The 27,410-nt window shown below is 38.1% G+C and overlaps 1 protein-coding gene across 1 annotated transcript; it reads left to right on the forward strand.

Annotated features, from left to right (window-relative positions):
- On the forward strand, positions 1-27,394 carry LOC145688381 (uncharacterized). Its single transcript, XM_081762554.1, has 3 exons — positions 1-365; positions 4,938-5,070; positions 26,962-27,394. Exons 1-3 carry the CDS (start codon positions 196-198, stop codon positions 26,995-26,997), a joined length of 339 nt encoding a protein of 112 aa, XP_081618680.1. The 5' UTR covers positions 1-195; the 3' UTR covers positions 26,998-27,394.
- Positions 27,395-27,410: the final 16 nt, after the last annotated feature.

Raw genomic sequence — 27,410 nt, forward strand, 5'->3', positions numbered from 1 at the left:
AGATGGCAACTCTGCGAAGTTAAAAGAAAGCAGCGTTTGTATTGTTTTTATTTAACAACAGATGACGACGGATGGTTTTTAAAGATAGAATTTATAGTTGAGCAGAGACAATTCAGGAGTGTTCTTAAGTATGTGTAATAGATAATATTGTGATTAATAATTAGTGTTTAGTGCGAACAATACTGTAGTGAAAGGATGGCACCTCCATTTGTGTATACAACTATATTCTTTGGTGTTTTAGTAGGATCTCTCATATATTACGTGTACAATTCACAGAGAGAGCGCCAAAGATATGAAAATTCTTACGAACCTAGACAACCACCACCATCACCACCTCAAAATGGTGATAGACGCCATGGACAGAGGTAAGAAACAATTTTAAATTAAATATTGCTATATTTAATACTAAAGACCGTGCAGATTAAGTTTAAGTACACCACTCGAAAGAATCTTCGAATAATTATAATTATCTCAGTGTCTTAAATTCTGCAAAAGATTTGCGTTGAGCGACATGGCAATACCAAACTTAGCATAGGCAGAAGTGATTGCTGAAAAAGATAGAATTCTTTCATGTCAGTGTCCAAACTTACGTCAAAAACTAGTGGACAAAAGCCACAAACCGATCCTATTAGGTGGCCACTATGAAGCACGAATGCTATCTAACCGCGTCAGAGCGGGGCCACGGTGGGTCAGTGGTAGAGCGTTTACCTCTGTTGCGTGGGGTCCATACTTCGTTCCAGGCCAAATAAGTTTGGGCTAATATTTAGTAAGGCTTGTGTATAGCCCGCTCCCCCCAGTTCGTTGTCACCGGAACTGGAAGAGTCACTACTACTACTACTACTACTGCTGCTACTATTACTACTACTACTACTTCTGCTACTATTACTACTACTACTACTGTTACTACTAATACTAATATGTATATCAAGAACAGAACCCAACCAACCCCTGCGGGGCTTCTAACCCGTTCCTACTACTACTACTACTTCTATTGCTACAAACTACCACTACTACTACTACTACTTCTATTGCTACAAACTACCACTACTACTACTACTACTATTGCTACTACTACTACTTATACTAAAGCTTCCTTACTGCAAGATTTACATCTTAAATCTTTATAACATGCGATTCCGATTCATTACGAACTAGTATGAATCGTTGGAATCACTATGAATCGTTAAAAATCACTGGGGGGAGCGGGCTATACTCAATCCTTTAGTATTTCCCCCAGTCTTGCACATATAAGATTTACAATGTGTTACGTACTTTACAAAATATAGCTGAGCTAGGGACACCTAGCGAAGGGAGTTAGAAGCCCCCAGAGCCCTTGTACTTCTACCTTTATTACAATTTAGACAACAACTAGGTACTCGGTTCTGGAACCATGAAACGAGTTGGGGGAGATACTAAATGCCATCCACAAATTCTTTCATTCACTAGCTTTAGGTATCGTCTCCCTTAGCTTAAATGGCATAGGGACCTAAGCCTTGGACGTTAAGCTGGTGGATTTCATTTCAGTAAGTGCTTCCGTAGTGAGTATGTGCGCAGGCGGCGAGAGCAGTGAAAACATGTGTGTTTTCGCAGTGGTATGAGGGGATATTTTGGGATTTGGGGGGCCAGAATTGTTTTGGTTAAAAGTCGTACTTTTTCGCTATATTTTCTGTATTTTTTCTTCAGATTAGGTAAGTTTAGGTAAATTTAGCATTTAACTAGTAATTACATTTTCGTAAGATCAACTCGTTTCCCCTGTAAAATTTATTATTGTTATTATAATTTACCTGATTCTGGCCCCTCAGATCCAAAATTATCCCGGTTCGAGTTACTGACACTAGTAACGCTGCACTTGTAATCTAAAACTTTGGGTTTCCTGTACCTTGCAGAGGGTTAACTGTCGCAGATAGTGGTCCCGAAATACAAAATTTACGGAAAAATTAGTAGAATCATACGAAATGTCAGCATAAGAGTAACAAAAAGGGCAATAACGATCCACAGTGTAAGATGACTAATTAGGGAGAAAGACTAGGTTAATTCTGGACTATATGAGTTCACGGATTGATGCGATAATAGGCAAACAAGCAACAAAGCATGTTATGGCAGTGTTTTAAATCCATTATGGCAGTATCTTATTAACTATCCCAGGACGTATATACTGCTGTAATGGAGGGAAATAAATGTAGAATGGAAATTAATAAGAGGGGTGCTAAATCTGAACTGAATGTACTGTACTGAAATGGGGCAAGATTTTGAGTGCTATCAATTTTAATGTGTGTGTTTAAGTGGGGAGTATAAATTTGTAAAATCTACCGTACGGAAAAAATATATTAGGCCTACTTGATTTTACTGTAAGGTTGCGCAAGTAATGCAAATACAACGGGATCTTATATCTTACATGTATATTAAGGCAGAAATACGAAATGAAAGGTGTGTTCTTGTACTCCAGGGATCACATAGCGTTCGTGCTTTTTAGTGGCCACCTAACACAAGTTGGTTCGTGTTTTTCATAGTTTTTATACCATACGTCCAAACTATATTAACACTCAGTCCTCCAGAAGTCAGTCTGCAACTAGTAATCGAGCTCATCATTTTGTGTATGTTACGCTAAAAGAAAAAAAAATATTAATATAAGTATGCATAAAATGAGATAGCACGCAGGAAAAAAGTATTTTTGTATGAGTTTTGTATTTTTTAATTTCTAGGGACATACGTTTGATAAGGAGCACCGCCCTGTAGTCCCCTCTAAAGGCTATTTATGTAATACTGTAAGGATTCATCGTTTTAGTAATTTCTGAGCAGTGCGTACTTAGGAGCACTTAACAGTTGGAGGATATTAATTTTGCGTTGGAATACTTTATAGATGCATACGAATGTAGGAAAGAGCAAAGGTAGCATAAAAGTAATTGTAATTGATAGTAAAAAGTGAACGTCGGAAATGAAACAGGAGTAATTGTAGGTAAGTTATACTAATATAACAGCAGGTTTTGTATATCTTATCTAGGGCCACCATGTGCGGAAGCTTAGGTAAAGTCATAATATCTAATGCAGTCCTTTTTCATATACACTTACTGAATATAACAGCCCTATAGCATTTGTAATCATTTTACACTAGTAACTCTGTTTATGTGAACAAAAACTACAGCTGTATTACGTACTATTTAATTCAGTCGCTTGCGAAAATTTGTTCCTTGTAAACATGTCTTTCCATGCCGTGTGTTGAATTTTACCTGTAAATTTTGTAAAATGTGGTCCTGCACCCTAAATTTAATGTTATACAATTATATTGATATACAGGTTCTCTCACAATCTAATTTGATATTAGGGTGTTTATCAAGGTAAACGAAGTTAAAACGTGCTCCTGAGATATATTCGGGAAATGTAAGTAATTTGTTAAGGATTTTCACTTAACAAATTGTTTAAAAATGCAATTTGTTGATTGACTTTAGGAAGGGTAAGCTTTATAGGTGTAAGTACGACGTATAAGCAAATGCCGAAGAAACTACAGTGCAACAATCACCAACCAACTTGTGCTAGATTTCCACTAAAAAGCGGGAATTGCATCTGAGTTAGCGCAAGAAGCATATAGCAGTTGAGCCCGCGCGATAAAGCGGGGTGCGTTCGTAAGGAGGAGGTGCGATAGCGACAGTGAGCATACGGGTAAAAGATGATGTTGCAGAAGAGTAATGTCGAATATAAACCCTTCACGGTGAACAACAAGAAAACGATGGGGTTAGCTATCGTATGGCGGCCCCGAAATACAAAAGTTATACGGAAAAACGATCCGAGCTGGACAAAATTTAAGCATCAGACTAAGAAAAATGATAATCAAGTGAATAAGGACAAATAGGCTGTCCCTCATTATATCTTGTTGGCTGCCGGTAATGTGTGGGGTACCCACTTGCTTAATTTGTATGACTTCCCTATCCCATACAGTCTGACTGTTCCGCCAGAAACATGGAGTCTTTCTGCAAGTTCATTACACGTTAGAGCACTGTCCTCCTTGGTGGCTGCTGTCAAGGCCTCGTCATCCACTGTGATGTTCATCCGGAAGACTCACATCTCCCGAACGGAATTTCTGGAACCAATGTCTGGCGGTGTGTTCGTTTACGGCATTCTCTCCAAATGCCTGGCATATGCGGCGACTTGATGCAGCAGCTGATAGGCCCACTTTGAGGTCATACAACAAAGTCATAAAGTCATTCCTGAAGGTCGATGGTCAGACTAACCCTGATCGCTTGGCAGATACATCCGTCATTTCGTTTCCTATCTGCGAACGTATGATTAATTGGACGTCAAAAACGGCAGAAACATTTATTGTTACCTTGTAGTATGACTCGCACAAATTGTGTAGTGATTTATAATATGCGTGGAAGATATACCATAAAAACAATTGGGAAAAACGCACGATCTGTGCTAGGTGGGTATTACAAGCAAGATTTTTACCTATTCATATTGAGGATAGGGCGAAGCTGATGTGCTGTGACCGTAAGAAGCAGGCGCGAGGCGACGGTAGGGATGCGTATAATCGAAAACTGCATTACAAGCTTCAGGCACTACAAAGAACGTCTTCCCCTTCTTTAACCAAGTTCAGGCAATTTTTTCGCTTAAGGGTCATGCCAGGTTGAAGCAATGCAGTATAGGGTATAATCCTCACCATCTCAGATTATCATGAAATTTCGGACAATTATAGTGTTCGTATAAACTTGAAAAAATATTAGATAACATGATAGTTCCGAAGACATCCATTAGGCCTAAGTTTTGTCAAGAACTTAAGAGACGTTGGAAGTATATAGTTCAATTAGTAGTGAACTTAAACATTTTTTGTAAGATGTGTATCCATTTTTGTTTTATGCATTTATGGATAGAATGTTACATTTTTCTATTAGGAATAGTATTGTATTTGAGATTGTTGAAGATAGCTACTTTTTATTTTCCAGGCGCAAACGCAGGTCAAGTGGTTTCGATGTCTGCACAATTTGCCAGAGTGCCATATCCAATAAGGCTGAAGGAATTGAATTTTCATGTAACCATGCATTTCATATTGGGTGCATTCAGAAGTGGCTACGAGAGGTTAGTTATTTTCATGTTATGATGATAGGAATTCAATACATTTTGGCTTGACTTTGTGATACATAGCTTAGAATAAAAGAGAACTTGAAAAATGACTGCTTCTAGAGTTTATATATATATAACGTGTGTGTGTGTGTGTGGGGGGGGGGTTATATTCGAAAAAAACCCTGGTAAGTATTACATATGTTGATTTCTGGTCTTTAAAAAAAATCTAGAAGGAGGGAATCTCACCGTCTGAAGTATTATCTCCGAACCAATCCTCGTGAAAGAATCACCATTTTTCCTGTTTCCAAGGAGATAACAGTTTCCTCTGCAGTGACATTGCATTTCTTTCATCTGATTCTTTGTTTCAGACGCTCTCAACAATCGTGTAGCAACTGGAGCAAGTTTAAACTTCTATTGAGTCAATGGAAAGGGTTAACTGTCATGTGAAGGTGGAAGCAGCAGCGTTGTCGGATCATCCACAGTGTTGTTAGTATCGTTTTTTAAAACCACCCAACTACTTTTCTTCTCTAGGTCGAAGTAAGAAAAAGAAGAAAGAAAAAAAAAAAGCAATTATTTTAAGTGAGAAGTCCAGATATCAAATTTCTTGTCTGTAATCTTAAGGACTCCGAGATATGGATAACTTAGCAAAATAATTGCAATCCTTATTTTTCCCTCTTACACATCGAATTTTCAGAAATTCTTCTTTAGTAACACCTTACGTCACAAGTCATATGTACTGCCCAAATTTCAAGTTTCTAGCTTAAGCAGTTTGGCTTCGGTGTTGATAGTCAATCACTCTTCTTTTGTACATGGTGAGTTTTTTAACTTAAGACAAAATTTGTAATTTTATAGTAATAAAAGTCACGGAAAAGCAAATAGCAATAGGGGGAAATTGTTTATCTTCTTCCGCGTCTAACACAGTGTCCACTCAAACTCAATTCTGAAATTCCCTGGCATTTTCCGGTTTTCCCTGACAAACAATTTCAAACCTATGAAAGGCACTTTTCATACAGTATTAAATCCAGTGATTAAAAGATGAAATGGTAATTCATACACTAAGAACGGGGATCCAGCAAGGATTGTAATTACATGTACAATGATAAACTATTCTACACAAAATATTAAACTCTTTTTTGTTCATGTACCTTTGTATCAGTTGAACACTTTGCTTTGTACATGCCATAAATATGAATATAAAAAGGTACGTACTTTGTTTCATGTTTCTAACTGATGATCCTGGTCCTGGTTATGGGTTTTGCATCTTTCTCCCTTTCTCTTTTGTAACTTACAAATAATAATAATAATAATAACTGGAAGTGCCAGTTACTATATTCTGTTAATTAATACCTACAAAGTCAACACAACTTTTATACATTGGACAATTATTGCAGTCCTCTTTTTTTTCCACTTGAAAACATATTTAAACTCTTGTACATACAAAATATAACTATATAATTGATAACCTATATACATAACGTACATTATGTAACACCTATCTCACTGTTTAATTGCCACAATTTCTTCCTTACTTGCAGCAAGGGACTATCGCGCCTCCTCCATGATCTTCCCTTTCTTCTCTTCCAAATTCTTCAGCTGTAGGCCTATTGTCCTCTCCTTCAATTTCTCTGCATCACTTATTGCTTTTGTCTGATTCTTTTCTTTCAGCTTCTTGATGTACACAGTATGAACATTGTCTGCAGCATGGATAGTAGGGGAGCTTAGGGGAAGTATCCTGCACTTTGTGTTAAAAAGGTACCACTCGGATATGTTGTTCCCCTGATCCAACTAAGCAGGAATCGAAGTGGCCCCACTCCGACAGGTGGCCAGAATCCAATATGGCGGCTATCAAAGATGGCCGCCTCTGCGAATTCATAGTGTTGGTTTTAGAGGCATATATCTCCTTAACTAATAGTCCAATCTTTACCATTCAAAAACTAAACGATGTAGAAGATAACAGGGTCTAATAAATTGGCAAAATGTTTTACCTAACACTGAAATTAACATCTACAGAAATTATTTAATTTGGAACTTTACATTTTTTATGATCGAGTTTACTCATATTTTTTAAAATAACAAGTAAACGGCTGGGATTATCGAAAACCATGTCGTATAACTTTTCAAAGAGTGTTAAATTATCTTTCGTTTGGTGTATATCTCATTCATATTGGTTAATAAACAACGAAGTTATGACAATTTAAAAATTCGCATTGAGTCGATTGATTTTCCAAAATGTCAAGCGAGAGTTCATTTACCCTAATAAAACATCACTGATGGATGCTGCATTGTACGAAACAAATCATTCTTTTGTGATGTATTCTTCATAAGTCTCACTTTCACTAGAAGCACAAAGTAGCCTGACCAACAGGCCCGTATCCAGGGGGGTCTAGGGGGGGCGCCCCCTAAATTTTTGCTGGCCCCCTAAAATTTTCACGGTAGGCTTGCAAATGAACTATAATATGGTGATGAATTATAATACGGCTGGCTACGGGCCCCCTACATTTTTGGGCTGGCTACGGGCCTACTGACCAAGCCCGGTTATGATTCCAATATGGCGGCCATTAATTATGATTCATAAAAATTAGTTTCTATCGAAATATTGACCTGAGTATCTAGATTTGTAAACGAATACGGACAAAGTAATATAACCTATTCTATTGCTATTCACTTTTATACATGAATCAAGTTTAAGAATATCTTAAGAAATTACGTGCGTAGCGTCACGATAGAAAAGTTTTATTGTTTCATCTGAATTGAAAGAGAACTGCACAGGAAGACTAAGAAGTAAGTTCATGTCTTTAAACCATAGACATTGTCTTTATATCTTTTACAATATTATAAGGAAATTACATAAAGCAATATTTTTTTTTTAATTCTTTAATAATTTCTTTCGTATTGAAGAACAGAAACACTTGGTTCGATAATTTGAAATTCACAATATATCTTTTGGATTTTCTATGTGTACAAACAGTTTTATGATTTCGACGAACAGTTAATTACTTTTTGTACAAGCTATTCTATAAAGAATCATACATGTAAGTTTATCTATTTATTGGTACGTTTCCAACGTGGTGTAAATTTAGTGTGGATCAACTGAATATTCAAAAATAATGAGTGCTACTTACATGAAAGTTCTATTGGTCTAGATCTTTGTTTTCAGTTTCCATCACCTTTCCACATGTTCCCCTACACATAGAACTAAAAAGCAGCACGGGACGCTTGCACTTCTACAACGACATCTTGGGGTACATGTCTTGCGGGCACATTTCAAAAAGAGTTTCCTACATGCTTCGTATACAACTGGAATGGAAGTCCATGTTGAAGAAAGTTCACTTCCATTGTCAGTCCATCCCCAGTTTACTGGTGAAGGTATATGTGCTATCTTCTTTATTGCCTGGCCCCAGATTTGTCCAGCTTGGTATGCTGCACGCTTGGTGTGAATAAGCAAGGCATCACAATTTGGAGAAAGTGCAGTAAGAGGTCTGCTCTTTTCCAAAAAGAATTCTCGCCGGGCTTCATTAACTTTAAAATTTTCACTTGTTTTTGAATATAATAGGACAACATATCGTTGCAGTGAATTAAAACAATCTTTGCGTATGTTGATTACAGGGCGTGAAATAGTTAAGAAAGCTGTGGTCACCTCTGGATACAAAAGCCGTGTTTTTCATGCTTATAATTTTCCATGTCCGAGAAAGTATGACATTGTATCACATCCTGTAAACGCGTGGAGGCCTCGTAACGCAGTTGATTTTTCTTTTCTTCATGCTTTTGAAATATGATGAACTGGGAGAAATCAATGATGTTTCTTGGTACCGAAAGATATCCATAATTCTTCTAAACCGTGTCGCTCAAAGTCGTGGAAAAACGATACAGTAAGTACACCTGTATCTACATCTGTGTCTACTGTGCGGATAACTATCTTCTTGTGTGCATTTAATGCTGCATCAAAGCAATGTAACATGATCCTACTATCAGCTTCTTCTAAATGATTTCCTGATGATTTGTTTGAAAATGTTGGAAGAATTCTTGAAGTTTCTATGTGATATCCATTACTGGTTTCTACCTCAAAGTTACTTCCTTCCTTTTCACACAGACTTTCCAAAAAAAAGGAACAGTTCTTATTTATTTGCGTCATTACGAAGGAAATCGTTCCACTTGCTAGGAATTGGTGTAGTTTGTGTTACTTTTGTCCTTACTCCTACACCTTTGCTTTCTCATGTGGAAGATTTTATGCTCTTTGAAGAGTATCTATCCCATATCAGATCCACTTGCTCTGCATGGAATGTGTCTGCATCTCTTTGAACATATTTAGAGAAATTACACTAGAAATGATCACAAAATGTTTCTACTGATACTGGTTGCAAAATGTGAATCAAAATTGCTCCATCAAATAACGAAACATCACAAGAATTAGGAAAGTGTTCTTCTTTGATGTTGGCTTCACTCTCTAGAAGCATAACTAAGTCGGACTTTTTTGAGGATTGTGAATTATGGCAGAGAGACTGTGGAAATGGTTGACTCTCGTGCTGAAAGAATTCATCAATGTCAAGTCGTCTTGTTTGACTGACGCGTAGTAAGCGAGAGAATAGCTCAACGTCCATCTTAAGTAATTTTATTTGATTTCTATTTGTTTTATTCTTTTGAAGGGAAGAATGAAGCACTTGAACAGATATTTTTATGGGCGAAAAGAATGGCTTGGTACATTCTACTTATATTTCTTGCACAAATTCCTTGTACATATTAGACCCTTTTTCTTCTGCTGAATATAGGGATTCAATTATATTACCGCTATAGATGATTCTGGAAGCAACATTAACAAGTCCACTATTTTCTTCAAACGGATTCCCGAATTCGACGAAAACTTCTTTCATCTTTTCAACAGACGATTTAAATCTTTCTTGCATCGACGAGTAATCTTCATGGTGCTTATTATCAGGATCATATTCATTATATGGTATTTTGAATTCATTAATTAGTCTACTAATTTCTGGTCCCGTTGTCATCCATTTGACAAGATCATTGTCGTCGTGTAAGAGTCCAATCGCTCCGCCATTCCCTTTTATAATTTTGTTATTTTATTCATGAGCTTATCTATAGCTATTGCAGAGAAGGGTTTTGATGTCTTTCTTATCACAAAGTAACCCATTTCGAAAGCATAATCTCAGGATGTGTTTCTTCCAACTTCTTCAAATCAAAAATGCGAACGGGAAGCCAACGAGCATAGTTAAGGTAATCCATTCTGCCATTAGTTTTAGTGTTTCAACGTAGAGCTTAAAATTTCCTTGACGTATGGCTCTGATGTAAATTAAGAGTAAAATGACGAGACGGTAATATATTATCCAAAACTTAAACGTTGGACACGAAGATTCCTTTTCAGATATCAGTCATTGAAAGATTGCCCTGATGAAGAGTTCTGATATGCATCACGCAGCAAATGATGTAAAACTGTCAGAGTAATCTGATGAGCAAAACGAGCTTTTGTAATGTGAGTTACTTTTGATATACTGTCAGCGGTTCCTGGTGTTGCTACATCTGACTTGTATAAAATTTCTACCCAACCACTTCCATCTAACCATTTGCCTATAAGATGCAGGAAGGCTTGTTCGATGTGCAATCCTCCCAGCATCAGAATTTGATGATCTCCGCCATATAACTCTGGCCAATTCCATTGAATTCGTTTCTCCAAGGCAAGTAGTGGTTGATCCATTACAAGAACCGGAACTTGTCCTTTGTTGACTTTGTCTGTAAGTTCTCGTACAACATTCAATTCGTGCCGTATCATAGCAACAGATATAGAGTCTTCCCTAAACAACGGAAGCAGGCAGCATATGCTTGGCAACTGCAGAGTTTCAGTTTTCGAGGCATGGTGTACAGACCAAGTGCAAATAGTGTCATTTTTTTTAGCATGCTTCAAGCCAACACTCCCAGCTTTTTTTTCTTCTGCGAAAAATCCATTTCGCGGAAGAACTTTCTCTACAAACTGCGGATTCTGTTGAGGTAAAACTGGTTCCTTATTAGTGATATAAGCAGGAGGTACTAGAGCAGGGATGCAAATAACCACTCGCTCGGAGCGAGTGGTTCATCGGTGCGTTCGAGTATTTAATATCATAACCAAGGTAAGTAAATGATTTCTATTGTGGGATGTAGGTTAGTAGCTTTTTTCTTGGGTGAGTAAAATTTTGTTGCTTATTTGCATCTCTGTACTAGAGCATAATTATCGGGGAGAGCAGGAGCAGTTCTCATTTTTATATTCACTTATCCAGTGAGACATGGTCACGTCGAATGCCACGGTTATCTTTAGAAGGATGCTGGAAAATAGAAATGCTCGTACCATGAAAAGAATCCCTTGATGTTGTGCTAGAAGGATTGTAGTCAATATTATCTAATGTTGCAACGGTTAAAATGCCTCGACGAAGATTGGAAGGACAAACCCATTTCGCCACTTTGATTTATCAAGCACTGAGAAAGACTTGAAGATATTTCCTGTACACGTGTAGACGAATTGTCTTGTGAATGCAGTTCATTTATGAGAGTTTTTTTTACGAGTTTTAGCATACACGCTCAGCCCAACATAGAGGAAGAGGTGGCTCGCGATTGCTTTATGCCTTGCTGCTTCTGTTTCAATATCGCCTGCTTTCCTATGTAAATTACAAAATATAAGTTGGCTTGCTATCAGGCGATAAGCTTGAAGTTGCTTGACTGCGTTGCTATCAGGGGTGACAGATGAATCATAAAGTAACATATTAACAGCAGCTAGCAGCTATTATTGAAGGAGGAACAGAATCTTCCTGGCAGTGATTCTCAAATTTTCTTGCAAAATGACTCTTGTGGTTTGCCATATCCTTTCGAAGCATCTTAACAACACAACTTAGCGCCATAGCATCTTCATCTGTCTTTCTCCAGCTCACTTATTATGTCAGATCCTTCTGAAAGCAAAACATCTCTGCCGGACAGATGAGCTGTTAGCTCTGGCCTGTGACGAAAAATCCTTTCACGAAATCTTGTACTATGAACTTCTATTTCTTCTGATTTAGGCTTCTTCATAATCGTCATTAACCGTGTTTTGTACAATTCAAAAACATCTCTCATTTTGAATCGACGACTTCTTGGTATCACAAGAATTGCGTAGGCGCCTCGAACTTTGCCTTTTTGTGTGATTCCGAACTATTCCCGTCGAAACATTACACGGGATTTACGCCATCGTTACTTTCAATGGAAATACTTCGAGAATAGTGCAGTTGTTATTACTCCAAGTTTTTTAAACACTCAGTTCTATCCGATTCTTTTGACGTATTTCGAAACAAGATTTGGAGTTCATTCCTTCCCATACTTACTCTGTAGGGCAGAAGGATGGGGGAGAGAAAAATGTTTGTTATTGCTTTGTCGTACTTGTTTATAAATCTAGATATTTCAATAAATATTTCGAAAGAGACTTATCCTTATGGATGATAATTAATGGCAGCCATATTGGTTTCATATAACCGGGCTCGGTCAGACTGTCTTGTGCTCTGGTGAAAATGGGACTTATGAAGAACACATCACAAGAGAATGATTTGTTTCGTACAATGCAGCATCCATCAGTGATGCTTTATTACGGTAAATGAACTCTCGCTCGACATTGGGGAAAATCAATCGACTCAATGCGAATCTTTAAATTGTCATAACTTCGTTGTTTATTAACCAATCTGAATGAAATATACACCAAACGAAAGATAATTTAACACTCTTTGAAAAGTTATACGACATCTTTTTCGATAATCCTAGCCGTTTACTTGTTATTTTAAAATATATGAGTAAGCTCCATCATAAAAAATGTAAAGTTCCAAATGAAATAATTTCTGTAGATGTTAATTTCTGTGTAAGGTAAAACCTTTTGCCAATTTATTAGACCCTATTATCTTCTACGTCGTTTAGTTTTTGAATGGTGAAGATTGGACTATTAGTTAAGGAGATATATGCCTCTAAAACCAACACTATGAATTTGCACAGGCGGCCATCTTTGATAGCCGCCATATTGGATTCTGGCCACCTGTCGGAGTGGGGCCACTTCGATTCCTGCTTAGTTGGATCAGGGGAACAACATATCCGAGTGGTACCTTTTTAACACAAAGTGCAGGGTTTGGCCATTTTTTTGCCTTAAGCTCCCCTACTAGGATCATATCCTTTGTAATTACAACCTTGTCAATGCTTCCCATAACAGCTACATCATCATACACTTGTCTCTGGTTCCAGAGATGCATTCCCATAAAATAAAATGAGTACCATTTTGAGAAATGATCTCAAACTCTCTGTGGTAAATGGGACTCCAGGAAGAACACTGCGAAGGCAGAAGTAATATAACCTCTTATTTTTTGGAACAAAATTCACAAGCATGTCACTAAATGCTTCTTATTACAGACAAATTCTTGCTTTTTTTAATCAGCTTCACTCTCTGAGGTCCACTTATTTTCCACGAACACATCCAATGCAAGAGGCATACGCAGCTTTTTTTTAAGTGTAAGAATGCCTTGTATTTTACGAACAATCCATCATATTTTTAAAAAAAATCTTTCTCATATTTTTTTAAATTAAGTTTTGTATTATTAATAGAATCTACCTTTTTTAACGTTTCACGATTCTTTTTCGAGGTAAAGAGACGGTGGTGACGACAATTAAGGAAATGGTAACAAAGAAATTGGGAGAATATGGGAAAACCCACGCACACGATATTGCTCCACCACCATTCTGTCTGATGTGTTTACAAGTCTAAATTAATGTACTATTGAACTTCCCTTTGTATCATACGTTTGCTTTCTGTATTGCATTTGTTTTCTGCCTTTTTGCCCTCTTACCTTGAAGTTTACTTAACTTGTCATAGCCGTGTTTCCTTTGCAATCAGTCCCTATTACTTTTTGTGCCCTAATATAAGCATATTTAGTTATTTATATTAGTCCTCTACAGAACCAAACTCCATTTACAGAGGAACATAGGTATAGTCATATAATTACATATGAAATACATATATTTATCTATATATTGAGAAAAAGAAATTATACATGTAAAAAAGGAAAAATTCAAATTAAATAATAAAAACAATATTAAAATACTAGTAGTATAAATATTTAAAAAAATGAAAAATAGTCTCCAGTACAAATTCAAAATTCATAGAGATAACGCTTCTTACTTAATTAATTGCTATTCCATACATAGTGTCTCTTCAAAATAATATTTTTTAGAGTAGGCAAATATACAGAGATAGAATAACAGAAGTCAAGATCCAGGACTGATTGAAATTTTTACAAGCTCTATGAATGACTCCTGGTGGATTGTAATGTAAGATCTCGTTATGTTAAATACTAAATTCCTACGCAGTGAACTTTCTGGGATATTGAAATTAATATATTGGAGTAAATTACAATTATCTGCCACTGAGTTTATTATTTTGTACAAATGTATTTGTTGAATAAGAAAACGTCTATTGTAAAGAGAGTGCATATCAAATTTAAGTGAAAGAGAAGAGTAAAATATCTTATTTTTAGTTGCTGATATATGACACAATTTTGAATAAAGGTGTTTCAAAAATTTAAATTGGACTCGTTTTATGTTATTTGCTTGTAATTTATGAATAGGATCCCAAAGAACACAACAGTATTCCAACTTATTTCTGATCATCGCTAAAAAGAGGTGTTTTAAAGTTTGGATATTGTGTAGATTTCTTATACTCCTTATTAAAAGCCCTGGGCTCTGTACGATTCTGTAATAATTTTATTTATGTGACATTTAAATGTAAAGTGTGATCTAGTAACACACCTAAATATTAATATAATATACTCTTTTTAACTTTTCATTATTAATCTTATACTCAAAAGATGGACAATTAATTTTATTTGAAAACGTTATAACATTACATTTTTTAATATTAAAATATAATTTGTTCCTGATACACCATTGCATACAACTATTAATATCACTTTGTAGTTCATGCAGATCATTATTCACTTTTATAGATTTTGTTCGGGCCATTCTGCCCTCTGTTTGTTTCATAAAATTAATTTTAAAAAGGAGGCTTATGTTTTTTCAGTGTTTGAGCCTATTGTGAGCATTTCCAAAACTTGGAACAAAATATATGTTTTATGTAGTGTCAGTTTTGCTGTAGAGATGTCTCTGCAGGTCAATATGGTTTATATTTGTAGTATCTTACTCTGGCGGTCTCTTGTCTTTCTTTTCAAAAATACCGTTAGGCCGCCTCCCGCATCTTTTGTCAGTGTTGTGTTGTGCTTTCCTGCAAAAGCCTCGTGTGCGGGATCTTCAGTGTTTGTGCATTGGATTTTTTATTAGAACAATTATTAATTCCAGCAACTATACAAATTTATACAGTCCACAAGTCCAAATGCAAAATAAATTATTGTTGTTTTCAGTAACCCATTATCTGTTTAATTAAATGCGCAAAACAATAAATTATTGTTTGGTCGGCGTATACATGGTCCTCCGGGCCGGATTACTAGTGCCTATGTGAACTGTTGCTGTGAACAATAATAGACTAGTGATTGAGTGTTTTTTTTTTTTCTCACGAACATAGTGCAGTGTTTTAGAGATGGAGCCGCTAAAATTTAAGAAAAGAACATTAAAGTCAAGAATTACGCGCGAAGAAAAAGCCATCACAGAGTTGGACGCTACCGCAGCGGCAGCCATCTTGGTGCATCAGGCGAAGGTCAGTGAACTCCAGCAGGAGTGTTCAAAGCTGTTGGATGATATTTCGGCAGTGGCAGGAGACGAGGAGTTCGAAAATGAAGAAGAAGAGTTAGCGGAAATGGACAAGAGAATAGTCCAGATGTGTGTTCAAGTGATGGATTTTCAATTGGAGGGAAGTAAAGGAGCTCAGGCTTCGTCTTCGTCTGAAAGGCAACCTGCTAGTGACGTAAGACTACCGCAGTTTCAGTTGCCAGTGTTTTCGGGAAACCTCCACGAGTGGTTATCGTTTCACGATTTATTTGTGGCTTCAGTACACAATAACAAAAATCTCTCAGGTGCTCAAAAGTTGCAGTACCTCAAAACATCCTTGAAAGGGGAACCAGCACAACTTCTTCAAGCGATGCAAACCACGGACAGCAACTACAAAGAGGCGTGGAACATTTTAAATGCACGGTATCACAATAAGAGGGAAATAGTGAACGCGACAATTAAGCGCTTAGTTACGCAACCCGTAATACAACAAGAATCGCCAGCCGTCCTACGTAAGTTAATTGATACCACAATGGAGTGCACGCGGTCCCTCAAGGTGCTCGACCAACCAGTCGAACACTGGGATGTTATCTTGGTTTATCATATCACGGATAAACTGGACAGTGAAAGTCGTAGACAGTGGGAACTTTCATTGAAAACAAATGAACAGCCATCATTTGAGCAGCTCGCAGAGTTCCTCGATAACAGAGCCCGCGCGCTCGCAGTGTCTGCCGGCGGGAAAACACGCGTCGCCGGAAGTAGTGAGCAAGTGAAGAGTCGCGACAAAAAACAAACTTCCTCCCATGTTACCACCAGTGAACGTGGTCAAACATTATGTGACGTATGCAGTGCAATCCACCCCCTCTACAAATGTGCTGAGTTCACAAAACTCAAAGTGTCTGATCGTGTCACCCTAGTGAAAGAGAAAAAACTGTGTTTTAATTGTCTTCGGAAATCGTGTAGAAAGGATACGTGCGCATCTAGTACGTGTCGCAAGTGCGCTAAAAAACATCATACTCTCTTGCACTACGAGAGAGCTGAGTCACCAGTGCGTGAATCAAATATCACGGCCCATGTTGCAGCGGACGCAAGTGTACCACAGGTGTTATTATGTACTGCCATCGTGAAAGTAAGAGGAAATAATGGTGTGTATTACCCCTTCAGAGCGATGCTAGATTGCGCGAGTGAATCTAGTTTCGTCACCGAGAACTGTGTACAAAAGCTGGGTCTCAAGAAAAAGAAATCCAGTATTGTGATTTCCGGGATTACAGGAGCAGGAGTGACGACAGCAAGTGCAATGGTGGACTTAAAGTTTCAGTCATTCGGGGGAACAAGTGAAACTTTTGAAACTCGTGCTGTGGTAGTTCAGAAAGTGACATCTGATCTACCCAAACAAAAGTGTCCTAGTGCTACAAACTGGTCTCATTTAGAGGGCCTAAGATTAGCAGATCCCACTTTCAACGTAGTGGGCCCCATTGACATTCTGTTGGGAGCGGACGTGTTTCCATCACTTATGTTGAGCGGGAAGTGTATGGGGCCACCCGGGACGCCTGTCGCATTAGAAACTAGTCTCGGCTGGGTGCTATCTGGCAATATAGGTCCGACAAGTGGGAAGCTAACGGTGACGTCACATCGAGTTTCCTGCGAGATCGATGAAGCTCTTCGCCAATTTTGGGAGTTAGAAGAGCTCCCACTTACAAAACACATGTCAAAAGAAGAAAGGAGCTGTGAAGAACACTTCGTAGCTACACACCACCGTGACGAGCACGGAAGTTATGTGGTGAGACTACCCTTCAGGGGTAACACAGCCCCATTAGGCAGATCACGAGAAATTGCAGTGAAGAGACTATTAAATACCGAACGAAAGTTAGCCAAACAACCCTCCCTTCAGCAACAATATCGCGACTTCATGAGGGAATATATTCAGTTAGGGCATATGGAACTCATTCCCCCAAGCGAGAGAAACGTTCCAGTTGAAACTAGTTGTTACCTACCACATCATGCTGTTTTGAAGCCCACTAGCTCTACTACGAAGGTGCGAGTGGTCTTCGATGGGAGTGCAAGAACAACTTCGGGTGTATCTCTGAATCAGAAGCTCATGGTGGGGCCAAAATTGCAGGACGATATTTTCCCGATTCTTGTTCGTTTTCGTGAGCATCGTGTTCCCTTATGTGCGGATATTGCAAAAATGTACCGGGCAGTGTTAGTGCACAAGGACGACGTCGACTTCCAAAGAATTGTGTGGAGAGATTCTCCAAGTGCTCCAATCGAAGACTACCGTTTGTTAACAGTGACGTACGGTACTGCGTCTGCTAGCTTCTTGGCAACCAGATGCTTGCTCCAGGTAGTTGAAGAAGAAGGGGAGAAGTATCCTTTAGCAGCGAAGGCGGTGAGAAGAGATTTTTTCATGGATGATTTCCTCGGAGGTGCAGCTAGTGTGAGCGAAGCAATTGAGCTACAACAACAGCTGATTCAACTTTTGCGAGAAGGAGGCTTCGAACTTCGAAAGTGGCTATCTAGCGAACCGGAAGTGCTCCAGGCTGTTCCTCCCCATATGCGTGAAATTGACCTACAATTCAACTTCGACACCGATAACAACATCAAGACCCTCGGAGTACAGTGGTCACTTGTTAGCGACGAGTTTGGGTTCAACGTAGTGCCTCCCTCTCCCCCTGCAGTGTGGACAAAACGAAAAGTGTTGTCAGAGATTGCCAAGATTTTTGATCCCCTTGGCCTTCTCTCCCCAGTAACCATCAGGGCCAAGATGATGTTACAATCATTGTGGAAGGAAAGTTTCGGTTGGGATGACCCCCTCCCCTTTGAAATAAGTACAGCCTGGCGAGAGTACTGCGATGAGTTGTTTTTGCTCCGTGAAGTGAAGGTCGAACGAGCATTGTGCCCTCTGACGCCGTCAGCTGTCAATTAATAGGCTTCTCTGATGCTAGTGAGCGGGCCTATTCTGCAGTCGCCTATTTACGCGCAGAGCGTCTTGACGGTCGTGTCGACGTGAGACTTATCGCTGCAAAAACCAAGGTTGCTCCCATCAAAACTGTTTCCCTACCCCGATTGGAACTGTGCGCCGCATTGTTGCTGGCCAAATTGTTAAAAACAGTTGCAAGTTCCATCAGTGTAAACGTCCAGGATACAAGGGCTTTCACTGACTCCACTGTTGTGTTGGCCTGGTTAGCCCAGTCACCTGACAAGTGGAAAACTTTCGTTTCAAATCGGGTAGCGAAAATACAAGGAATTTTGCCTTCGTCACAATGGTCACATACCAAGAGTGAAGATAATGCAGCTGATTGTGCGTCAAGGGAGGTAAAGCCCAGCGAGCTCTTAGAACATTCCCTGTGGTGGAGCGGTCCAGAGTGGTTGCGCGAAGCAATGTTGCCAGAGCCTCCATATCCTCTCGCTGACTTTACTACAGAAGTGGAAGAAAAGAAAAAATGTATCACCGTTATGTGTGTGCAGTCTGAAAATGACATTGTGAACCGTTTCTCCTCCCTAGTGAGATTGAAGCGTGTAGTGGGTTGGTGTCGCAGGTTTGTTTACAACTGCAGGAATCCGGTGCAGAAACGCCAGGGGGCACTTACATCGGAAGAAATGGAAGAGAGCCTTTTGTGTTTGGTAAAGGAGGTGCAGAAAAGAGAATTTCACACCGAAATCCAGTGTTTAGTGGATGAAGAGCCCATTTCAAATAAGAATAATATCTTATGCTTGTCTCCCTTCATTGACGAAAATGGCATCTTGCGTGTGGGGGGGAGATTACAAAACGCCGACATTTCTGTGGATAGAAAGCATCCCGTGCTGTTGCCCAATAAGCATAAATTAACGGAACTTCTGATCAATCACGAGCATTTAAACACTTTCCACGGTGGCCCTCAATTAGTGTTATCTACGCTACGGCAACATTTCTGGATTGTGGGTGCGAGAAATCTAGTGAGGAAGATAATCCGGAAGTGTGTAAAATGTTGTCGGTTTGAAGGAAGAACAGAGACGCAACTAATGGGTTCCCTGCCCCCCTCTCGCGTAAACCCAAGCCGATGCTTTTCCCACACAGGTGTGGATTGTGCAGGGCCGGTGCTACTCAAAGCCAGCCGGGGGCGCAGCCGTTTGAGGTTTAAGGCATACATCTGTCTTTTTGTGTGTTTTTCCACTAAGGCTATACACCTAGAATTAGTAGCGGATGCAAGCACTACTTCCTTTCTCGCTGCCCTAAGGCGTTTTGTGGCTCGTCGGGGGCGTACCTAGTGACATCTACAGCGATTGTGGGCGTAACTTTGTAGGAGCTAGCAAAGAGCTAAAGGAATTGTTAAGAGTGAGTGTTCACACGGCCAAAAATGAAGAAACTGCTGCCTACCTCAGCAAACAAGGAATATCTTGGCATTTTAACCCCCCGTCCGCACCTCATTTTGGTGGGATTTGGGAAGCAAATATACGTAGAGTAAAGCATCATTTCAAGCGCATCGTGGGAGAGGTGGCGTTGAGCTTTGAGGAAATGTATACCACGCTAGTTCAAATTGAAGCAATTCTGAACTCCCGCCCCCTCACTCCTCTCTCGGATGACCCCAACGATCTGGCCGCTCTTACACCTGCTCATTTCCTTGTGGGAGAATCATTACTTTCTATCCCGGATAAGGATTTCACTTCATCCCAGCTCTCTCATCTGAAAAGGTGGCAATTGGTGCAGCAGTTGTCGCAGCATTTTTGGCGCCGTTGGTCCCAAGAATATTTGTGCAGTGTCCAGTCAAGAACGAAGTGGCGGAAAAACCGAGACAATATCAAGATTGGTGACATGGTTATTTTGAAGGAATCCCATCTGCCTCTCCAGCAATGGAGATTAGGGCGTGTTCAGTGCATATTTCCAGGAAATGATGGCTTAGTGCGAGCAGTTACTGTAAAGACTGCCTTCGGGGAGTTGAAGTGCATCATTGCGAAGCTGGTTCCATTGCCTTTCAACCCTTCAAAGTAAAGTGAAGTCATGCAAAACGCTACAACCTCGCTCATCAAGCAGGTCTTATCATTGCATATGAATATTTGTCTTGTGTTTGTTTGTTTTTTTTTTTAATTATTACGCATTATTATTATTATGTTGTAGTGTATTTCCGGTGTGAAACTAGAGCGTTTCAAGGTGGGGGCTATGTTCGGGCCATTCAGCCCTCTGTTTGTTTCATAAAATTAATTTTAAAAAGGAGGCTTATGTTTTTTCAGTGTTTGAGCCTATTGTGAGCATTTCCAAAACTTGGAACAAAATATATGTTTTATGTAGTGTCAGTTTTGCTGTAGAGATGTCTCTGCAGGTCAATATGGTTTATATTTGTAGTATCTTACTCTGGCGGTCTCTTGTCTTTCTTTTCAAAAATACCGTTAGGCCGCCTCCCGCATCTTTTGTCAGTGTTGTGTTGTGCTTTCCTGCAAAAGCCTCGTGTGCGGGATCTTCAGTGTTTGTGCATTGGATTTTTTATTAGAACAATTATTAATTCCAGCAACTATACAAATTTATACAGTCCACAAGTCCAAATGCAAAATAAATTATTGTTGTTTTCAGTAACCCATTATCTGTTTAATTAAATGCGCAAAACAATAAATTATTGTTTGGTCGGCGTATACAGATTTAAATAGTTTCATATCATCGGCATATAATAATTACTATTGTTACAACACTTCGTAAATCATTAATGAATAATGAAAATAGTAATGGGCCCTTTGATCCTTGCGGTATACCTGAATTAGCTACGTAAATAAGATTTTACAAAATTATAATTGACAAAATATTCTCTACCTCGTAAATAAGAGATAAAAATATTTATCAAAAGTTTGAAGGTCCCATAGCCAGAAGCTTAAAATCGTATGGTTTAATTTATCAAATATTTTTTGAAAATCCGTATAAATTACATCAATGTAATATCCATCATTCATAGTACCTGAAATAAGTTGGAAAGAAGAAGTTAAATTAGTTGAGCGTCCTGGACAGAAACCATGCTGAAAAGGTGAAATATAGGATTTGACATGCGAGAAAATTCTATTAAATACAATTTGTACAAATGTTTTTGAAGAAAATGAAATTAGGGCAATAAGTCAATAATTTTCAATATTCTTAGAGTTTTGCGAGTGTAATATCGGTGTTAATTTAGTCAGTTTCCATTTATCCGGAAACGATTGAGTTTTCAAAATTAAATTAAATATAGTGGAACTAATAAAGGTTCAGCACAGCCTTTAAACCAATATGTGAGAAGTTTATTTGGACCACTAGCTCTACTGGATTTTAATTGCTTTATTGATTGTTGAATTTCATTTTCAGAAATATGTGTTATTGCTGAGCTATGGCTTATAACTGATTCATAATTTTCACTCAAAGTATATTGTAAAACTTTGTCCCATATAAGTTGTAGGTAGAGCGTTAATAAAAAGGGAGTCTGGAATCGACTCCCACTATCGGCTTTTATTATAAAATTTCCACTATAAACAGTATTTTACAAAAATACTATACAGATAGTTTCTCCAAGTTTGTAAGGTTAGATATAGGTAGTCTTTGACCGTGAGGTCGCAGACAGGATCTCTACAAAGCCCCGTAGCATGCTAAGCAGAATGGAGTTACGGACTCAATGCTCTGTGACAAGCAGAGGGATGGTTAGGTGTTCAACAGAGGCCCGTAGCAGGTTAAGCGGCTGAGGTTGGATTCCCAAACAGAGCCCTGTATCAGACGAGGCCTGGGGTTAGGTTACTCTTAATGTTCCATTGCAAACAGTAGAAGGGACGCCAGAAGACTGGTACCTATTTGCTGTCGTCCATCATATTTATAGGGATCCTCGGGTGGCGGTGGCGCTGTTGCTCCGTTGTCATCGTCTGCTCCGTGGGAGGGGCCAGAAGTCCGTCATTTCTAGGTGATAGTGGATCCATCTGGTGTGTAGAATCCTCTTGCTAAACCATGTGGTGTTTGTAAACATTAGTGTGAAGAGTTGGTTATACACAACACCACGTGGGACATTACACCCTTCTGGCTTATTTAAAAAATAAGCCGAAAGGTTATTTTTCTTCTCGTGGAGTTGGCAACACTGTGGAGCTACACACAAAAAATCACTAACAGCACTAATAACACTGGAAAAAAATCACATTTCGGAGCTCTATTAAGGCAATGGAAGAAAGCACTAAACAATTATTCCCTAAACACAGGCATGTATCAGGGCCTTCCGTACGTGTCCCGAGTATTTAGTAAGGTGTAGGATATTGAAAGGAGGCGGGAATTCTGTTGCATGTTTGCACCGTCCTCCGGAAAAGTGTTTTTTCCTGACCTAGTATGAGGCATACACTAAAATGAAGTCAAGTCCGAGTCACTAATTTCACAGATAAGAAAATCACATACCTATGAGAAAAAGTTCACTTCCAGTTAATAAAAATACCGTCCGGTAGGGGAGTATTCAGATCAAAACTGAGCCGGTCAAAGCCTCGACCATGTAAAACTTTGTCTCATATAGGTTGTGTCCCATATAGGTTGTAGGTAGAGTGTTAATAAAAAGAGCGTCCGGAATCGACTCCCACTACCGGCTTTTATTATAAAATTTCCACTATAAACTGTATTTTACAAAAATACTATACAGATAATTTCTCCAAGTTTGTAAGGTTAGATATAGGTGGTCTTTGACCGTAAGGTCGCAGACAGGATCTCTACAGAGCCCCGTAGCAGGCTAAGCAGAGTGGAGCTAGGAACCCAATCCTCTGTGGCAAGCAGAGGAATGGTTAGGTGGCCAACAGAGCCCCGTAGCAGGCTAAGCGGCTGAGGTTAAGATTCCCAAATAGAGCCTCGCAGCAGGCTAAGCCGGGAGAAAGGATAGGCCAAGAGTCCCGTAGCAGACTAGAGGCCTGGGGTTAGGTTACTCCTAATGTTCCGTTGCAAACAGTAGGAGGGACACCAGAAGACTGGTACCTATTTGCTGTCGTCCACCATATTTAAGGGATCCTCGGGTGGCGGCGGCGCTGCTGCTCCGTTGTCATAGTCTGCTTCGTGGGAGGGGCCAGAAGTCCGTTGTCTACAGGTGATAGTAGATCCATCTGGTGTGTAGAATCCTGTAGCTAAACTATTGGTGGTGTTTGTAATATTAGTGTGAAGTGTTGTTTATACACAACACCACGTTGGACATTACAGTATGTAGATGGCTAGGATCATAAACACTGCCAAAATACTTAGCGAACCCATTTGCAATTTCTTGAGGTGAATTTGATAAATCATTCATATATTGCATTACATAATAATTAATTTTCTTTTTCTTTTACTATTCAATAAATTCCTAATTTTTTAAGGATCGTGTTTGATTATTTCTTCAAAAGATTTAATATAGTTATTATAAGCAGTTTTTATCATTTTTTTCGAATATCTACGAAATTCATTATATTCCACGTCATGATAATTTGAAGTTTTTCTCCGTCTCTTATGATACTCTTTTGTTTTTAGAACATGAATTATTTCAGCATCAAACCAGAATGGAAAATTTTCTTATATTTCTATTATTAAACTTGCATACGTGTGTTCGAATGATTTTACATAATACAGTATATCGTAGGAAATATCTAAAGCCTCATTTATATTTCTAACATTTCTTAAGTCATTCCATGTTTGATTCTTTAAGTCTCTATAGATACCACAAAAGTCTGTCCTACGATAATTATAATAAGGAGAGTCACATCTCTTTCGGATGTCCTTATAATTACATGGACTATTAAATACCAACGGCGGGTGATATACACTCATGTCAAAATTATTGTCGCATATCTATAACTGTCTTCTTGTAAGAAAATAATTCGATAATGATTTTGCAGGGTACTTTTAATACTCATACTATGTGTATAATCGGGAAATGTATGTTCGTGATAAATTTCATAGGAAAAGAATTATAAATACGAAAATCAGAATGAGTTAAACAAAATGATGATAAATGAACAAGAAAATTTTATTTTCGTTTTATTGTTCTTATTTACTGCTCTTTCGACATGAAATTTGTCACATAAATGTCTGTACCGATTATACACATACTAACATTATAAGAAGTATCGGGCGAATTCGTTGTCAAATCATATTCAACAACAACATATTTATAGACATGCGACAATATTTTTTGACGTGAGAGCACATCAACTGATACCAGCGGTGAGGTACATAACTCAACTTTAATTGCATTATCACGGCCGCATAAAACCAAATCAAACATTTAAGACATTATTTACATTTGTTAAACCTAACAGTGATATAAAATTATTAATTTCTGTGATGAAGATATCATTTGCATTCTAATTTGTTGTAGTACCAGTAAGTAATGGTATGTTAAAGTCGCCTATAATTAATAATTTATCATTATACTTGACAAATAAATATTTTATTTTTGAATACGACTCTGTAAATATCAATACTTGTGCCAGGAGGTATATAAATCACAAAAACCATTATCGTAGTAGCTCGAATGACAATTCGCGTACAAACAATTTGAATCTTACCCTGAATATACAGGGTGGCCCAAAAGTATGTATACACTCCTGCATTGATCAAGTGTAACATTCTAGTTTATGGGTTTATTTGTTTCGGCTGTTCCGAGCTTAACATATAAGTAAAAATACATTAAGAACAAATAATAAAGAAACTAAGTCTACCTGATGGATAACAATAAGAAATTATATAAAATGCAATGAGCTGATCAGTACTGTACTGTATACCTACTTTTGGGCCACCCTGTATAAAGATTAAGAACCTTCTTCAGTGAGTTCCTGTATTAATTTCTTTCGAATTTGAAATGCTTTTACTGAGTGTTTTACAGGATAAGAACTGGTTATTGTGACTCAGTGACACAGTCAATACAGTTAGTTCACTATTGTTGACTACATAAGTTAATTTCAACCTGGAACACTTTTATCCATGGTACGATTAATAATGCTTAAGACTCATAAATCGAAACCACATAATAGTTTATACATTATTCTTGCAATTTGCATTTTCTTGCAAGTACAGTAATTGTCAGAATTTTAAACGCTACGGTCCCCTTGTTCCTTGCAATTAATAATAATAATAATAAAATGAGTCAAAACCGCCTTCACTGTGTCCCACCGACAATCTCTGCGACTTCTTGGGTGTTTGTAAACTATCAATTGAGAATAACTGACCTAAAAACATGTACCTGCTGTTTCCGAACGAAGAAAACTATGAATCCTAGATATTGATCGTCTGTATTTTTTGTACACTGATTTATCATCCATAGTATTTATTGGATTGATATATCTATCGAAATCCTAGTTCTTCCTCCAATATGGAGGCACGATGGCTGTGATGAAACTGTCACTTCTTGTGCAAGATATCCGTGATTCGATCCCTGATTATAAAAGTTTGTTGGACAACAGCGTTTCCGTGACTTTTCTTGGAAATTTCTCGTTTTGTCTCACACCCTCATTCCATGAATTCTTTCGTAAACCGTGAGACTTTCAAGATTTCGTTTCATTTCAGTTCTTCCTCTGAAAGTTTATTCTGTACTGAAACAAAGTAGATTAATTGAAGATTGTCATATTCTGACGGTGTTCTTCTAACTTGAACAATGTATTATGATTTTGACTCGTTGAAATATTGTATTTGATATATTTTCTTATTGAACTTTGATAAAATATCCTGGGAATTCTCCAGTTTTTGTGGGGTCTACCGTTGCGCCACCCATGCATCACACTCGATTGTGCATTAATGGAATCTACAACTAAAAATAATTAACATTTCTGCTGGTCATAGGGCTGAAAGGAAATTTTTTATACCCAAAGGAGTTTATACCTTATTTTGGTATTAGGAATCATCTCTCAAATGTCGATGTTGTGTAGAGACACCCTGTATAAAATAAGAATGTTCAGTATTTATCAAAATACAGCTCAGCGATTTTTTTTAAATCCACTTAAGTCCTATGGTTCTGCTTTTTAGACTCAAGGAGTGGATGAAAAATGAATGATGAAAGAACAATACATTATATTAATTCCTCAGGTGAGGTTCGAACCCACGATAGACAGGTCTGGCGATCGTACTTTATTATTTTTATCTTTTATATACCGTTCGACCACGTCAGCCGAAAATAACGTGCCATAATAATGAGAGGTAACTAGTAATGATATGGTGGTAACAAGGCTGAAGATCCTCTGTAATCTACTTTTTTTAGTATTTGCATATCGACTGATTTTTACTTTTATATTTTACAGAATAAGAGCTGTCCCAATTGTCGCAAGCAGTTGTAATATGGGCTTGCAGATACCTTCAGTGGTGTGATATTGTGACCCATTTAAGGCTGTGGTGTGGTCTGAAGACGTATGGGAAATGGTATACCTCATATTGTTGGTTCATGACTGGAAATTTACGTTTGTAAAATGGAAATGGAGAGCACGTTATTCCTTTTTAACTACTAGTTACCTTGACAAATATTTTAGATTGTGTGACATTCTTTGCAATAAGTTCCAGCAATGTGTTAGTGGTTCAAGACATTGACTGACATTTATTAGGTTGTGATGAACCCTGTTGAATAATTTCCAATAACTTGCCAAATGCTCATTGAGATAAATTTTTTACTTGTACATTCGAATATATATATCAAATGTTTGATGTACTATATTTTAAAATAAAATTTTCCACGTAACAGATACGTTGTTAATTA

Source organism: Thermobia domestica, chromosome 1, assembly GCF_964235325.1.
Source record: "Thermobia domestica chromosome 1, izTheDome1.hap1.1, whole genome shotgun sequence".
In the NCBI taxonomy this organism is placed as follows: Eukaryota; Metazoa; Arthropoda; class Insecta; order Zygentoma; family Lepismatidae; genus Thermobia; species Thermobia domestica.